The sequence below is a fragment of the Prionailurus viverrinus genome, chromosome F2 (assembly GCF_022837055.1).
Source record: "Prionailurus viverrinus isolate Anna chromosome F2, UM_Priviv_1.0, whole genome shotgun sequence".
NCBI lineage: Eukaryota > Metazoa > Chordata > Mammalia > Carnivora > Felidae > Prionailurus > Prionailurus viverrinus.
In genome coordinates this window covers 17,725,027-17,743,507 of record NC_062578.1, presented here as the reverse complement: position 1 = coordinate 17,743,507, position 18,481 = coordinate 17,725,027, and the positions used below count along the sequence as shown (strand labels likewise).

Sequence of the window (18,481 nt, the reverse complement as noted above, 5' to 3'; positions counted from 1 at the left end):
TGCAAAATTGATCCTAAGTCGAGGTTTTCCTGGATGGTATCTGTGGTTCTAGTCCTTACAATTCAAAGGGGTTTCAGAATTCCTTCCTCTATCCCCTGACCCCAGCCATCAGTGAAAACTCCCACGGAAACAGGTTTCAGTTCTTACAGAAAGTGCTATGTATATAGTCTATTAAGCTTGGCCATTTACCTGTATTAATCGGTTTATTCTGACATTCATTCAGTCTTCGCATCCGTTCTTCATTTCTCGTTCTAAGCTGATCGATATTTATACTGGACACAGATTTCAAAGAGAGACCATCTGGTGGTACATTAGGATGACCATTATCCTGTAATTAGAAAATAGAATTTCAGAAACAATCATTAGTTAACATAAAATGTTAATAAATCAGTGAATCTAAAAATACTCTTGCCCCTAATAAGTGTACAGTGTGATGAACAAAATAAAACAAATGGAAATCTGTAGCATTTATATTCTAACTCCTGGTTTTTATATTCATGCAGGCTCAGAGGAAGGTATAGCATTTGTGATTATATTTAAATGCCATCAGGCTGGGGTGAAAGCGGGGAATTGTAAGACCCAAAAGGTAAAAATTGAAGTAACAGGGTAAGAATCAGTTGAGCTACAGTAATCAAGACACGGTGGTAATGGCATACAGACAGACCTACAGATCAATGGAATAGATATGAGAGTTCTGGGAATAAACCTTTACCTTTATGGAGAAAAGAGCCAACAAATATTGGAACAACTGGATTGTTCACATACAAAAAAATGAATTTGGAACCCAAACCTCACATCAATTGCAAAAGTTAACACAGAGTGGATCACTGACTTAAATTTAAGAGCAAAAGCTATAGGGATGCCTGGGTGGCTCAGTAGGTTAAGCATCTGGCTCTTGGTTTCGAGCCCCATATCAGGCTCTGTGCTGGTAGTGCTGAGTCTGCTTGGGATTTGATCTCTCCTTCTCTCTCTGCCCCTCCCCCACTCACACTGTCTCTGTCTCTCTCAAAGTAAATAAATTTAAAAAAAAAAATGCAAAAGCTGTAAAATTCCTTAGAAGAAAACACAGAAGTAATTTTCATGATAACTGGGTTAGGTAATGGTTTCTTAGATAAAATACCAAAAGTACAAGCAATAGAAGACTGCTAAATTGGACCTCGTCAAGATTAAAAGCTCTATTTTAATAGACACCATCAAGAAAGTAAAAAAAAGCCACAAAATTAAAGAAAAATCTGCAGATCATATATCTAGTAAAGGACTTGTGTCTAGACATATAAAGAACTTACAAAACAACAGACAACCTGATTAGAAAATGGACAAAGGATTTGCATAGACATATTTTCAAAGATACACCAATGGCTAAGCACATGAAAATATACTGAACATCTTAGGGAAATACAAATCAAACCCACAATGATATATTGCTTCATCACACTCACTAGGATGACTATAATAAAAGAGACGGTAACAAGTGGTGGTCGTGATACCGAACACCTGGCTTCTTCATATACTGCTGCTAGGAATATAAAATGGTATAGCCACTTTGGAAAACAGTCTGGCAGTTCCTCAAAATGTTGGCCATAGTGAACTCTATAACCCAACAATTCAATTCCTAGGTGTTTATGCAACAGAATACAAAAGCATTAAAAAAATTGTACACATGGGGCACCTGAGTGGCTCAGTCAAGTGAGTGTCTGACTCTTGCTTTCGGCTCAGGTCATTATCTCACAGTTTGTGGGTTCAAGCCCCATGTTGGGCTAACCACGTGGAGTCTGTTTTGGTTTCTCTCTCTTTGCCCCTCCCCTGGTTGCTCGCTCGCTCTTTCTAAATAAGCTTAAAAATTTTTTTTAAAAACTGAACACAAATTTTTTAAAAGCAGTATTCCTAACAGACAAAAAATGGAAAAAACACAAATGTCCATCAAATGTTGGATAAATGAAAAAAAATGGAATATCCATACAAAGAAGTATTCAACAATAAAAAGGAGGCAAGTACTGACATGCTGAAAATTCAAAGAAAAAAGAAGTCAGTCACAAATGACCGTATCTCATTTCTGTGTATCCAGAAAAGGCAACTCTATAAAACAGAAAGTAAATTAACGGTTGCTGGGGAAACAAATTTAAGAAACTGCCCAAAGTTGTCTACTCAACAAAGTACATATCTCAACAATGTCACAAAGGCTTTTTACTAGCTACACTGTAAAAACATTTACAAACATCCTATGAGAAGAATATGGGCTGAATATCAGTCTTCCTGTGTAATGTGACCTTGGGCAAGTTATCTGACCAAAATAGAAGAAACCTATACAGTACATGCCTAAAAAGATACAGCAGATTTTTCAATAAATGTTTATCAGTTGCTTCTTGTACATTCTCTCAAATCTAAATACTCCGCAAAGGAGAAAGAGGAAGATTAGGGTGTGGAATGAACATTATTGAACATTCTGTGCCAGCACTACTAGACTTGTATTCACACAAAGAGACAGAAAAATACTACCTCAAAGAAGCCAAGGTACCAGAGTTCAATGACCTGCCTAAGGTCAGCCAACTATTTGGTGGTAAAGCCTACATACAGACCTAGGGCTATCTCTTCCAGAACAAGTGCTCATTCTTTACTGGACCACACGTCTCACTCCTAAACTGAAAAGGGAAAAAAAATGAAAGACATTTCATACATACAAAGTCCAGTCCTTTCAATTTGTTCCTCCTGCGCTCCCTTGCAGAGGGCAGCTGTGACTGTGGAGGGAGGGGGTCATCTTCAATGGCAGGATATGTTTCACCATAAGCACCTAGGAGGACCACACAAAAAGAAGTCTTAAACATGCACCATTTCACATCTTTTTACTCAGAGCTAAACCAAGACTCTCTTTTTTTAATAGCTTTAAGATATTATTTACATATAATAAAATTCAGCTACCATAAATGTACATAGTTCAATAACTTTTCTAGAATTGTGCAGTCATCACTACCACCCAGTTTTAGAACATGGCTGTCACCTCAAAAAAGTTCCCTTTGCTTGCAGGCAATCACAACTCCCACCTGTCCAGCCCCGTGTAAACATTAATCTGCTTTCAATCTCAGGAGATTTACCTTTCCTGAGATTCCATATAAATGGAATTATACAATGTAATATTTTGTGTCTTCCACTTAGCATAATGTTTGAGGTTCTTCTACATTGTACCATGTATCAATTCATTCTTGCTGAATAACTGCTCCATCATATGGATACGTCACATTTTATCTATGCATTTACCAGCTGATAGACATTTGAACTGTTTCTAGTTGGTGATTATTAATGCTACTATGAACATTCATGTGCGTGTCTTTGTGGCCATACATTTTCATTTCTTTGGGGGTATATTCCTAGGAGTTAAGTGCTGGATATTACATGGAACTTAATGTTTAGCATTCTGAGTAACTGCCAAACCATTTTCAGAAGTGGTTCTACCATTTCACATAGTAAGAAGGTTCTAGTTTCTTCATATCCTCACCAACACTTGGTATTGTATTTTTAATTACAGTCTTTCTAGTGACCATGGAGGTAAATAGCTTATAACATTTAGAATTTTTTCCCCAACTCCTTATTAAAAAAAAAAAAATTAAAACCTGAAGGAAAGTTGTAAATATAATATAACAAATACCTAAAATCACCATTTCTTATTTTTCCTCATTTCTATTTGAGGGGGGAGGGTGCTGTTGCTGGTTTTTGCTGAACCAGTAAGTTGCAGGTATCATGACACTTCATCCCCACATACTTGAGCACATACTATCTAAGAACAAGGACTGTCTCCTACATTAAGCCTACAATTCCACTATCACATTCAGGAAATTTAACATTGATACGATACTATCATTTATCCCTATAAGTGATACTCAAATTTCTGATATTTAAAATGTACTGGGTTTTTTGTTGTTGTTCTTTTTTTAAGGCAGCAATAGCTACATTTTATTTAATAAGATGTGGTTTTCTAAAACTCCAAAAATAAAGTTTTCTGACTTCGGGGCACCTGGGTGGCACAGTCAGATGAGCATCCAACTTCAGCTCAGGTCATGATCTCATGGATAGTGAGTTCGAGCCCCACGCTGGGCTCTGTGCTGACAGCTCAGAGCCTGGAACCTGCTTCAGATTCTGTGTCCCTCCCCCCCACCCCATCCCCGGTTCCTCCCTCACTCACACTCTGTCTCTCTCTCTCTCAAAAATAAACATTAAAAAATTTTTAATAAGAAAAAAATAAAGTTTTCTGACTTCTATATATACCCCACCACTAATTCATTTGCTTTATTTAAAATACATATACTATTTTTTTACAAGAACTTTAAGTTCAGTAAAATGGGAGTAGAAAATAGAGAATTCCTATATACCCCTGTCCACACACACATAGCTTACCTATCAATAACCTCCACCAGAATGGTATATTTGTTGAAATCAATGAGCCTGCACTGATACATTATCACCCAATATCCAGAATTTACATTAGGCTTCACTCTTGGTGTTGTACATTACATAGGTTTTGACCTGTATCCACAATGACAGTATCCTACAGAACAGCTTCATTGCCCTAAAACTCTTCGGTGTACCACCTGTTCATTCCTCCCTCTACTGTAACCCTTGGCAACTGTTGATTTCTTTACTGCCTCCATAGTTTTGTATTTTCCAGATGGTCATATAGTTGGAATCATACAGTATGTAGCCTATTCAGATTGGCTTTTTTCACTGGTAAGCATTCAAGGATCCTCTGTCTTTCCATGGTTTCATAACACATTCCTTTTTAGCACTAATATTGCATTGTCTGGACGTACCAGAGTATATTTATCCATTTACCTTCTGAAAGCCATCTTGTTTGCTTCCTGGTCTTGGCAATTACTGATAAAACTGCTGTAAGTATCTTGGTGAGGATTTTTGTATGGACACAAGTTTCAACTCCTTCGGGTAAATACTAAGGAATATAAGTGCTGCACTGAAAGGTAAGGAGTATGTTTGGTTTCCTAAGAAACACCCAAAGTGGCTGTACCATTTTACATTCCCATCAGCTGTGAGAGTTCCTGTGGATTTTGACCATTCTAATAGTTGTATCTCGTTAATTTACATTTCCCTAAAGACATATTTTCAAGGGCCTATTTGGCATCTGTAAGTCTTTAGTGAAATGTCTGTTTGTATCTTTCACCCATCTTTTAATTCTTTCTTATTGTTGAGTTTTCAGAATTCTTTGTACATTTTGGCTAACAGTCCTTTATCAGATAAGTCTTTTGCCAAGTATTTTCTCCTAGTCTGGGCTTGTCTTCTCATTCTCTTGCGATGGTCTTTCACAGAGCATTAGTATTTAATGAAGTCTAGTTTATCCAATTTCTCTCTCTCATGGCTTATGCCTGGTGTTGTATCTAAAAGTCATCACTATACCCAAGTTCTTCTAGGTTTTCTCCTCTACTATCTTCTAGGAGTTTTATAACTTTACATTTTACATTTGGGTCTATGGTCCATTTTGAGTTGATTTTTGTGAAGGGTGTAAGGTCTGTGTCTAGATTCATTTTTTTGCATGTAGATGTCCAGTTGTTCTGCAGCATTTATTGAAAAGACCATCTTTTATCCATTGTAACTACCTTTGCTCTTTTCAGTTGACTATACTTGTTTGGGTCTATTTCTAGACTCTATTCCGTTCAAATGATCTATCTGTATATTCTTTTACCAATACCATCCCATCTTGATTACTGTAACTTTATAGTAAGTCTTGAGGTCAGGTAGTGTCAGTCCTCATCTTTGTCCTCTTTCCATATGGTGCTGGCTATTCTGGGTCTTTTGCCCCTCCATATAAACTTTAGAATCAGTTTGTTGATATCCATAAATTTTGATTGGGATTGCACTGAATTTGTAGATCAAGTTGGGAAGAACCACGGTCTTAAACCATACTGAGTTTCCCAATCCATGAAATAGATATTTCTATTTTATTTCATTAAGAGTTTTATAGTTGTTTTCATAAAACAAAACAAACTTAAAAAAATACTAAGTATATATTCTTAGGACTTTTTAAAATTGAAAGATTCACATACAGTTTTAAGAAATGGTAGAGGTCCTTTATACACTTTGCCCAGTTCCTCCCAGTGGTACTGTTTTGCAAAACAAGAGCAATAGTCTCACACCCAGGATATTGATACTGATAAAATACACTTGATACTGATCTCTTAGTAGCAGTCCATAGTATGGAGGTTCTGCAGTTTAACTACTCACCTGTTGAAGGAAATCTGAGCTGAGAACAGCTTTGGCTATTAGAAGTAAAGCTGTTATGAAAATTCATGTACAGGGATTTGTGAGAACCATTTCTATGACTTCTAAAGTTCATTTTAGTTATAAAGTTTTGAAGATTAGAGTTTTTAAGATTAATTTGATAATTATTAAGTTAGTAAAACAGAATATTCACTTTTTACCACCTTGGAAAAAGTACTTAAATATAATGTTTAAGATTTAAATAACTAGATCAGTAAAATAAATATACTCACCAATAAAAGCACTATCAGATTCCAGTAATGAAGTTTTCAAAAAATCATCAGCGTGCTCTCTAAGCTAAAAGAATCATACATTAACAACTTTTATTAGTATTGTATGGAAAAATAACAAACTTGTACCAAGAGGCACATGTCTCCACACTGTTCCCAAAATTAGCAAAAAAGGATGGCTGCTTCCTTCCTACACCACATTCCAATGCCCCCCAAATACAAGAAAGGCCCTTTTTTATAATTTTTTTTAAGTTTATTTATTTTTGAGAGATTGAGCATGCACATGAGTTGGAGACAGGGGGAAAGAGAATCCAGATCAAGAATCAAGCCAAAATTGACAGCTGGATGCTTAACCGACTGAGCCACCCAGAGGTCTACCCCAGGAAAGGGGGCGTCTACTGAGGTTCACAATTAAAATTAAAAGGTCTTTAAACAGCGCCAAGACTCCCTCATTCTTCCAATAAATCTGTGTAGTGCACTATTTCCTCCATGCCAGGAACAAAGATGAGTAAGACTTTCTGCTGTGGAGTGGATCACAGTGCCATGGGGGACAGAGAGGAGCACGCCCCCAGACAAGGAAAGCCCTGTGTGACAGCAGTTGTCACACAGGTATAGCACAGATGTAGAGAGAACAGAAGAGTAGGAAACAAAATAACACTATGACTGGGCTTGTAATGAGCTCTCAAATAAGGGATTAACAGATTTACATACAGAGAATAATATCACCTTAGATGCTAGAAGGAGCCTAAAGTCACCTGACACCACCTCCCCACCAGATTTTTAGGATGTGCTAGAATGCACCACCAAAGAGCTATTATCCATTAATTTCTAAATACATTCCACTGATACACAGCATTGATTATCACAAAGTTCTTCTCTTTCACTCAATTCTTCCATATACTGCATTTAACTTTCCTTTTTAACACCTATTGATTCTGCTTTTGCTTTTTAGCATGAAAATAACAGCATCTAATATTTACCAAATGGTCTGGAGCAGGTATCCCTAGCATGGCATACTTATCGCCACACTTCTCTGTTCTTCATCACAGTCCTTCACATAACTGAAAAGTGATCCAAGTCCACCCAAGCTCTATCTTCTCCATGACAACCTGCCCCACTTTCATTTGTGTTTCCTATATAATCCAGTTTCTAGGAAGATGAGGAGCCCAAAATTTATTAGCTTTTTGGTAACAGCCATGATAAACTGTTGGCTTATGCTAAGTTTCTACTCAGCAAAATACAGTGTTACTAATCCAGGGTTTTTTTTAATTTTTTTTTTTTAATTTCTTTATTTCTGAGAGAGAGAGCATGAGTGGGGAGGAGCAGAGAGAGGGGGAGACACAGAATCCAAAGCAGGCTCCGGGCTCTGAGCTAGCAGCACAGAGCCTGACGTGGGGCTCAAACTCACGGACTGCAAGTTCATGATCTGAGCTGAAGTCAGCCGCTTAACTGACTGAGCCACCCAGGTGCCCCACTAATCCAGGATTTTAATCAAAATCCCAGCTGTTAAATTTCGATATTTTTTCACTGAGACAAGGTGGCTGCCACACACAGAGAAACCTACTGACCTACAGAATCTTCAGGAATAGGTGTGGTACGGGGACAAAGAGGAGCTCGAGACCACCTTGGTTTCAGATCTGGGCTTTGCAGCTTACTGACTGCGTGGCCATGTGCTAGCAGTTTCCTCATATGTCAAATAGGGATAAGCACACCTTGTTGTGAACTTTAGAGAAATAAATGTCAAGTATCTGGAACAGGTAAGCAGTGGTCACACTGTAAATGGTAGCTATTAGCAACATCATTATCAGTTCAAAACTAAGTACCAACAGCTACCAACTGGAACCCTGGGCTACTAAAACAGCCTACCTGAGCCTTATCTTTATAATCTGAAAATGGGGGCAATACTGTTTCTGCCATTCATGTGTGTGAAGATTAAATTTCTTTCCAACCCCAATCTTTTCCCCTGAACTTATCTGTCTGCTACTTGCCAGTTCCAACTGTTTGTCTAATAGGCATCTCAAAACTTACCATGTCTAAAACTAAGTTCCTAAATCTCTCCCCCCACAAATGTGTTTCTTCTGCTTTCCTACTGCTATAAACGTCAACTCCCAACCAGAACCCTTGACTCCACCTTTGATTCCCCATACTCTACAACCAATATATCAAAATCCTTTCAGGTCTCCTTTCAAAATAAATCCAAACACTTCTGGGGTGCCTGGATGGCTCAGTTGGTTAAGTGTCCAACTCTTAATTTCAGCTCAGGTCATGATCTCACGGTTTGTAAGCTGGAACTCCGCGTCAGCCTCTGCACTAACAGCAAGGAGACTGCTTAGGATTCTCTCTCTCTCCTTCTCTGCTCCTCCTCTGCATGCATGCGCGCTCTCTCGCTCTAAATAAACATACATACATACATACATACATACACACACACACACACACACATAAATTCGGCCACTTCTGACCACTTCCACTACTCCTACCCCAGGCTAAATCACTTAGATTATAGCAGTAGCCATGTGTCACTACTCTGCTCTAAAACTCTGGAAGCTTCTCAACATGTGCACAATGTAAAAGGCAAAACCCTGTGATGGGTTTGGAGGCTCTGCAGTCCAGCCCATCACCTCTCTACCCACTCTGCTCATGGTTCTCCAGCCTCCCCAGCCTGGTCACTGCTTCCTGTATGCACCAAGCCTACTCTTGCCCAGGGCCACTGCCTAGAAGCTGCTTCCTCCAGATGTGTCCCCTGCTAATTCACACAGCCACCTCCTTGATGTCCTTATTTGAATATTACCTCCTCCATGAGGCCTTTCATGCCCACTGTATTTCACATTATAAACCCTCTTTTTATTTTAATGTTTTATTTATTTTTGAGAGAGACTAGAGAGAGAGAAAGAGACGAGAGAGAGAACGTGAGCAGGGGAGGGGCAGAGAGAGAGGGAGACACAGAATTTGAAGCAGACTCCAGCCTCCGAGCTGTCGGCACAGAGCCTGACGTGGAGCTTGAACTCATGAACCACGAGATCATGACCTGAGCCAAAGTTGGACACCTAACTGAGCCACCCAGGTGCCCCCCAACATTGTAAACTCTCTTACCCCAGGACACCCAGCACCTTTCCAGGCTATTATTTTCTCCAGAGCCCCACAATCTAACATACTATATATTTATTTATTGTCTCTCCCTCTTAACAGAAAGCTAGCCCTCAGAGGGCAGGCATTTTTCTTCATTCCTATGCCCCCAGCACCTAGCACCGTCTATCTGCTCCACAGTAAGTATTCAATACATATTTGTTGCATGAAAGCAGCTCATCCCTTCTCTTAAGTGTTTACTTGAGAGAGAGAATACATGTACACACATGCATGAGGGGCAGAGAAAGAGAGAGGGAGAAAGAGGATCCCAAGCAGGCTCCACACTGTCAGCACAGAGCCCAATGCAGGGTTTGATCTCAGGAACCTAAGCCACAATCCAGAGTCAGATGCTTAACAAACTGAGCTGCCCAGGGGCCCCTCATTCCTTCCCTTTATTCAGTCTCTGCACAGATTTCACCTCCTCAAGATAAGAGTAACACCCTTATCTTGCTTTCTTTCTTAATAGGCCTCACCAATATTTATATAATAAACTCCTACTTCCACTGCTGCTCATACTGACAGCAAACACGCTGCACTTATTATGGGCCAGGCTCTGTGCTAAAGGCTTTTTTAATACATTATCTCACTTAATCCCCACAACAACCCAAACTATTTTTCATTTATTTAATCAACATTTATATAGAAATTACGTGACAGGCCTATCTCTAAGTGCCTTGCAAATAATAATTTACTTATAGCCACCCTCAGAGGTAATACTATCCTATTTTACAGATCAGGAAGCTAAGGCACAGAAAGATTAAATATCTTGCCTGAAGTCACACAATTAAAAACAGACCAACTTGGGGCGCCTGGGTGGCGCAGTCGGTTAAGTGTCCGACTTCAGCCAGGTCACGATCTCGCGGTCCGGGAGTTCGAGCCCCGCGTCAGGCTCTGGGCTGATGGCTCAGAGCCTGGAGCCTGTTTCCGATTCTGTGTCTCCCTCTCTCTCTGCCCCTCCCCTGTTCATGCTCTGTCTCTCTCTGTCCCAAAAATAAATAATCGTTGAAAAAAAAAAAATTAAAAAAAAAAAAACAGACCAACTTGAAGAGCCTAGATCCAATGCCACAATATACTTTGTATAACAATATATTTTCTATGTATTATACTAATATATTTCTACTACCCACTACACGGATGAGACAATATTTAAATTCTTTCTTAATTCAATATTCAAAACTGGATTACTCACCATATTTCTAAAAATTTTTTATCCCCCAAAAACTAACCTGAAAAATTGTGGTAAAAAAATAAGTGGTTTCTTACCATTCTGTGGTCCCGTACTTTAGCACTTGGGATAGCATCCAAGTCAACTACAGTTAATGGAGAAAAAAAGTTAGAAAAAATTTTAAAATAAAAATTTTTAGGGGCACCTGGGTGGCTCAGTTAGTTGAGCATCTGACTTGAGCTCAGGTCATTATCTCACATCTTGGCATGAGTTCGGGCCCTGCGTCAGACTCTGTGCTGACAGCTCGGAGCCTGGAGCCTGCTTCAGATTCTGTCTCTCTCTGCCCTTCCCCAGCTAGCATGCTGTCTCTCTCTCAAAAATATATGAACATTAAAAACAGATTTTCTAAAATAAAATTAAAAAAAAATTTTTAGAATATCTTTTGTAACTAGCTAGTGCTCTATTAGAAATTCTTTTTCAACTATCACATTTTACAATGTTAAGATATTACTTATTAATAAATATAACTAAGCATCCATTTTAATTGAATAAAATTCTTCCATTCACATTAATGAATAGAAACAGTAAAATCACTGTGAACTTGAAACTGATGCCTACATAAAGAGAAAATAATGCAGAATTCTTCACCATCTTCTTTCATACTTCCACAATCTGTGTAGAAATTTGCTGAGTGGAGTTAAACACAGGCCCCTCACATGAACTGAAGGAGGCTAGTTCAGCTCTAGGTATCTGGTTCCAGGGGCAAATATTCTGGATCATGTATACCAAAGGTCCCTCTTTGATCTGACCAGTGCTCCTATGTGTTCCTCTGAATAGTGCATTTTGTCCTTTAGAACCTGCCATTGGGAATAAATACTCTACCAATGAATGACAGCCTGTATTCCTTCTTAGAATTTTTTTTTTAATATTTATTTTGAGAAAGAGAGGGAGAGAGCAGGGTAGGGGCAGAGAAAGAGAGAGGGAGAAAGAGAGGTTACCAAGCAGGCCCCATGCTATCAGTATGGAGCCCGGTGCAGGGCTTGCCCTCACAAACCATGAGATCATGACCTGAGCCGAAAATCCAAGAATCAGATACTTAACCAACTGAGCCACCCAGGCTCTTAGAATATTTTATACCATGTTTGTGACTGTTTTATAGTTAAACCATATTTTTATGAATTAAGTCATCATACTGTTTGTTGGAAGGTGGCAGATGGTTGCTATGGAAAATGGATACCCACAGCGCAAAAACACATCTGAATCTACCTGGGGACTATTTTTGGGTTAATCAGCCTAATTTGCCAAGATCACACCAGATCAGATCATCAGCTGGAATTCCTAAGCGAAAATTCCACCAAAATGCTTGTAAAGGTTGAACAATGTATTTGCTTTTCTCTTCTCTGATGGCATGCCTAGTATTTATCATAGAATTTGAGTTACTCTGCCATCAGAGGGTGATCTATGAGACCATCGTGAAAAATTCTGTACAAGATAGAGGAAAGACTTTCCCCATATCAATCTTTATCAAAGTCTTGACCTAGGCCTAAAGTGGTATACCTCTTACTCCTGTGATACTGTCTCATGGTCAAAAAAAGGTTCCTCAGATCCTGCAGGCCAGATCAACCTGCCAAGTTAGGGTCTTAAATTTTCCTAAAAATAACTGGTAGGACCATGTCTTCTCATTCTTGTTACCAGACTATTGCATTTGTACAACTCATTTTCTATGGCCACTCTCAGTGGCCTGAAGGCTGGCAAAGCTGGTGAAATATGTGTGAGGGTCACTGGATCAACAGGGAGCACAGATACTGAGGCAGCTGCTCCACTCTGCTACCAGATGCTCCCCCACCCCTAGTTCCACACTCCCAAGGGATCCTAGATTTCTCCTTTGCAGCATTCATCACACTTAATGCTTATTTAGCAGCTAATGTCTCCCCCAAAGTATAAGCTCCTAGAGAGCAGTAGCATTATTTCCTTCATCACCACATCCCCTGGATATGTGTATTTGTGCTTACGGTAGTCACTTAGTAAGTATCTGCTGACTGGCTGATTATACAAAAACATGTTCACAGCCCAGTCTGGTGCTGTACAAACTTTATGTCGTATCAAAACCTGGCAGACATGCATGATAAAGAAATGCCCCAGCATTCCTTCCCTTGGTTCCTACTTCTTGCTGCAGATGTCACCTGACCTAGCCAAGGTGCTCAATCTTCCTCGTTACAGTGAATGGCTGGGCCCTTCTCATACATGGATAACATACCTCAGCCACACCAATCAGAGCCCTCCCTGGGACCTGTATTTTTCTGGGACTATACGCCACAAGAGCCATGTGAGCATAGAGCCGCCAGTGGAGGGAAACTGCCTGGAACTGAAATCAATACCAGAGAGAGAAAAAAGCCAATAACAACAACAAAAAACAACTCACTGATACTATTTGAGATAGTAATGATTATTTCTTACCTTCAGCACCTTCCTGCATCTTTATTCTATTCAGTTTCTTCTGCTGTTCTCTTAGCAGGGCTTGCTGCTGAATCTCTAAGGTGTGGTGATCTCTTGGAGGATCCGGGTACATAAATTTCAGATCAATTCGTGTTTCTGAATCTAGTACAAAAATATACAGCTAAGCTCAATCTTGTTTCCAAAGGAAATTTTATTAAACTTCACTATAAACATATGAATAACCTAATTTCAAAATCAAAGAATATAAATAATAAAATTTCACTAAAGTCAAAAGATACTAAAATTATTATAAAACTAAAGAACATGAAATTAATATTCTTTAAATAGATGCCCTTTCACAAACTTACCAACATTATAAGGAAACCCTCACCAGAACAAGCACTAACTTATTAGGCATTCTCCTACTGTCCCACTCCCGAAGATACCCCCCACCCCAAACACATAGCTAGGCAACTATGTCCAAGCAGTCAGTTACATGGCTATAACTCAGGCAGCCATGAAACACTGTAATCACAGCCAATCCCTAAAATATACTGAAAAAATGAAAATATAATGTTACTGGCCAATTAAAATTTTAACCCTTGCAAGTATCATGCAAAAAGCAAGTCAAATGTAGACTGGCTGGAACTTTAGGAGAGAGATATCATTAGTGGAGGAAATGACAGTCTAAGAATTCCCCTATGCCACAATTCAAGAATATCAATTGATCAGAATGAAAATGTTAAACCTTAATTTTTAAATGTTGAGAACAAAAATATACTACATACATTAAAAAGCCCTGAAACTATTATTCCCTTTGATCTACTAATTACACTTCTGGGATAGAATTTAAAGAATTGATCCTAAATATATAAAAAGCTTTATGATCAGAAGTTACCAAAATTATCAAAATAATGTAATAATATAACATAAAAAATGGGAACTATGTTGAATACCTAAGAATTAGAAAATGATTAAGGACAAAGTTAACAGAAGAGACTGGACACATGAACTTGGATTGGATAGACCCTGACTTCTGCCACTTTCAGACTCTGTTTCCTCTCTGTAAAAACAAGAGATATCAACAACTGAGTCACATGATGAACAAGGACTCAATGTGGAAATAACATAGGGAAAATGAGTGGCTCAATTTGTGGTGTAAACCTTTTTGTTCTCATGATCTCATGATCTTTGAGGACCCCTAAGAGCTTTTATCTAAGTCTCTCACATACACAAACTTTATTAGAAATTAAACTAAAAAAAAAAATTTAAAAATAAGAACACACAAACACACTGTAGTATTAGCATCAGAGTAATGAAGTTATCAGATGCTGTGTAACCTCCAGAAAACCTGTATACACACGTGAGAATAAAAATAAAAAAGACAAATAATGTCTTAATTTATAATAAAAAGGGTTTTTTTTAATGTTTATTTATATTTGAGAGAGAGAGAGAGACAGAGCGCAAGTGGCGGAGGGGCAGAGAGAGGGAGACAGAATCTGAAGCAGGTTCCAGGCTCCGAGCTGTCAGCACAGAGCTCAACACAAGGCTTGAATTCATGAGCCGTGAGATCATGACCTGAGCCGAAGTTGGACACTTAACCAACTGAGCCACCCATGTGCCCTGAATAAAAACAGTTTTGACCTCACAGATCCCCTGACCAAATTCTTGAGATGCACTGGCTTGTTTTTTTCCAAACATTTATTTATTTTTGAGAGACAGAGAGAGAGCACAAGCAGGTGGAGGCGCAGAAAGAGAGGGGGACACAGAATCTGAAGCAGGCTCCAGACTCTAAGCTGTCAGCACAGAGCTTGATGCAGGGCTTGAACTCACCAACCGTGAGATCATGACCTGAGCCTAAGTAAGACACTTAACTGACTGAAACACCCAGGCACACCAATAATTTTTTTTTAATGTTTATTTTTGAGAGAGAGAGAGAGCTTACCTACATGCAAGCAGAGGAGGGGCAGAAAGAGAGGGAGACATAGAATCCAAAGCAGGTTCTGTGCTGGGGCTCTAACCCATGAACCGTGAGATCATGACCTGAGCAAAAGTTGGATACTCCACTGACAGGCACCAAGGTGCCCCGAGACCCACTGGGCTTAATACAATTCCTGCATACAGTAAATTATCAACAAATAGTAGAATTAAAAAGCTACAGTATATGTAAATGATGACACTTGTAAGTATAAATGAAAAACAAAAGGAAAAATTAACACTTAGATCTTATTTTTACCCTTTTTGCTTTAATTACGCTCAGAAAGAAGACTTGAAATAAGAATGGTGTTTATATTTAGGTGGTTTGAGTAAGGTGATTTTTCCCTTTCTTTATATGTATTTTCAAAACTCTCAATAATAGCTCTTACTCTTAAAATGAAGACCCTCTCTCTCTGCCCCTCCCCCACTCATGCTCGCTTGCTCTCTCTCTCACAAATAAACAAACATTTACAAAAAAGTAAAAAGAAGAAAAGTTAAATTCTGGTATAGATCATATGATCACACATCCATCTCTGCCCCCTTGACTCCAATACCTGCTCTATTAAATGGTCCAAAAGGAAAGTCACATATAACACACATTTTGGCTTCTCTACACATTTTCCATCTCCCAGGCCACTGTGTATCTTGGCAATCTATTTCCCTACTAAGCTTTCTCTCCTCCTTCTAAGTGCTTTATCAAATATTCTCTACTTTCTTCCTTCAAAAATCCTCTATTTCCTCCTGCCTCCTCAGGGACCCTGCTCTCATCATTCTCTCTCTTCTGTATCTCACACCTCTTCCCCAGTAACAGCCCTTCACATTAGCATCCTAACAAGTTCCCCAGACCTGGACCCTTTGCTCCTCCCCTTCCTGGCCAAACTTCCTCCAAGGGTTGCCTTCAATACTTTGCCTCCTAGTCAACCCTAATTGCAAAGTTAATTGGTTTCTGATGCCATAATTTCACCAAAAAAGATCTAATTGAGGTCACCAGTGACATCTCATCCAAATGACACTTTGCAATATTCATCTTACATGATCCCTTCTCCCTGACACACTCTTCACTTAGCTTTCAGGATACCACATTCTCCTGCTTTTCCTCCAGTCACTCTGGCTGTTCCTTCCCAGTTTCTTTCCTCAGCTCATCTTGCTCTGTCCACCTTTCATTAATGACACTCTTCACATTCTACCTGATCAAATCCACTCCTAACAGGCTTTAACAGCTCTATGCTGTTAGAGATACACTAAAGCTTCGTTCAGATACTGAAGAACTAGAGTATACGGAAGTTTACTCATCATCGTTTAAAATATGTATTATAAATGAAACTACTTTAGAAAAAGGATACAAATAAATACTTGAATATGGGTAGAACACAGGCTGTATCTTTAAAACAGCAGCATTCTACTCACCTCTGTCTTTCAACTCATTGAAGTCATGAATATTCTGAAAAGTAGTAGCATCTAAGCCCTTAGGTGACTGTCTTCTGACAGGAGCTTGCAACCGATGTCTAGCCATGTCAAATATATCCATGGGATTCTTTTCTCTTTTCCTACAGATAAATGACAAATTTTGATAAATGTGTTTTAAGGAAAAGAAAATTAGAGTTCACATTTAACTCCCTGTACAAGAAATGTGGCATCTGACATCACAATATATTATAAAAATTTACTCTAATATCTGCATTTTCAAGCTCTTGTATTAAAAAATACAGTAAAGGTTACTATAATCTTTCAAGATATTCCGATGCAAAGTACCTTATTAGAAGAGTAAAATGACTTAGCTTTACCTTACAATGTTCCACACAGTAGAGAGATCACAGCCGTTAAGGTCAGCAAGACCAAGATTCAAAGACCAGCTCTGCTATTTACTGGCAGTCTGACCCTGATTTTATCATCTGTAAGATGTAGATGATGTCTATTCCTTTTAATTAAGTGAAATTACACACTGTAATGTACCCAGCATTGTATCTGATACATATTAGGTAATTAAAAAATGTTATCTTCCCCTCAGCCTAAAATAAAAATTATACAGAGAAATGTGGTATTAATATGCTGCCCAATATAATGGGTACTACCCACAGTCTCCAACACTAATTTTACAGTGGGCTTTCAGGGAATTCAATACCTAATTAGTTAATTAATGCTCTAATCCCGTGGTACCTAGGAAGTTAACATAATAAGCAGGTGGCTTAGTAAGCAAGTTTCCTGCTAGGGCTTTGGGGAAGTGACTAAGAAGAGGACAGGGATGGGGGACAGTGTCTTTAGCCCTGAAAAGAAAAACCAGGTATCCCCTGCTGCTTCCCATAGCACCAGATAGGCCTATATTATTTGTATTCTTTTTGAAAATGGAACTTTAATCTACAACTGTCAGAGACTTGGTCCCATTCCTGCCTTCATTTCTTTGTTCACTAAATCTTCTCTAAGCACCTAGATGGGAACAGCTTGGATCCCAACAGGCAATACCACTTCAGGGTGAGGATGAGGAGTCACTGGGGCCACAAAACTATCTTGTCAAGGCTGAGACAGACCTCTAAATAGTGAGCCACCCAGGGTGACAGGATTCATTAAAATGCAAAACAAATGGTAAAAAGGCTTACAGGAGGCCATTAAATTTGACTCTTATCTGGTTTCCATTAATGCTAAGAGTTAAATAAAATGCTAAATTAGGAATTAGGCTGTTAAATCTTCTTTGCATGTGAGCTACCTAATGTTTGTTTTGTGCCTAACATATAGTAAGAGCTCAATAATGTGAATTAACAAGAGATTCTTTTTGTGACAGTTTATAAAATCAGAATAAAGAATCAACTCTGGGATGTCTGTGACTACAATACATGTTAAAAATTATACCAAAGTAAATGTATTAAGCAAATCTTGCTCAATGATGACAATTCTAACATATATTCTCTAACTTAAGTTAGCACGTAGAATTTACAAGGCAGTTTCAAATACATACATTTATTTATTCTTCACTAAAGTATCTTGGGGTAGAAATTATCATTACCATTTACAAATGAGAAAACTGAAGAGCTGCCTGGTTTCTCTTTCTTATATTGGTTTGCTAAAAGAGAGTACAGCATTCAACTTATTAATGAAAAAAAGAAAATAAAATGCCAATAACCTATTATATTGAATTAAATATGCATGTCTGAATACAGAATGCTGCAATAGTTAAGACAGTTATAACATCATAAAAGTAAATACAGAAAAACTATACTGACCTCTCAATTACTTAGAAGTAATTAATCTATTATAAAAGAAAATCACCACCTTGGGTTAATACATCATTATCTAG

At 38.5% G+C, this 18,481-nt stretch overlaps 1 protein-coding gene across 14 annotated transcripts in view; it reads right to left on the bottom strand.

Annotated features, from left to right (window-relative positions):
- The window catches only part of CSPP1 (centrosome and spindle pole associated protein 1), a 154,839-nt gene that overhangs the window by 2,131 nt on the left and 134,227 nt on the right, over nucleotides 1–18,481 (bottom strand). For 13 of the 14 annotated variants that reach the window (XR_007148497.1, XM_047841944.1, XM_047841945.1 and 10 more), the window contains 6 exons: nucleotides 16,600–16,739; nucleotides 13,237–13,377; nucleotides 10,878–10,924; nucleotides 6,492–6,555; nucleotides 2,679–2,788; nucleotides 190–328 (listed from right to left, as the gene is read on the bottom strand). Coding sequence is in view for 12 of the 14 variants with exons in the window: in XM_047841944.1 (XP_047697900.1) it covers nucleotides 190–328; nucleotides 2,679–2,788; nucleotides 6,492–6,555; nucleotides 10,878–10,924; nucleotides 13,237–13,377; nucleotides 16,600–16,739 (641 nt within the window). In the remaining 2 variants the exon portion in view is untranslated. Of the gene's footprint in view, nucleotides 1–189; nucleotides 329–2,678; nucleotides 2,789–6,491; nucleotides 6,556–10,877; nucleotides 10,925–13,236; nucleotides 13,378–16,599; nucleotides 16,740–18,481 lie in introns of those variants that run through there. The other variant, XR_007148498.1, reaches the window with a different exon arrangement.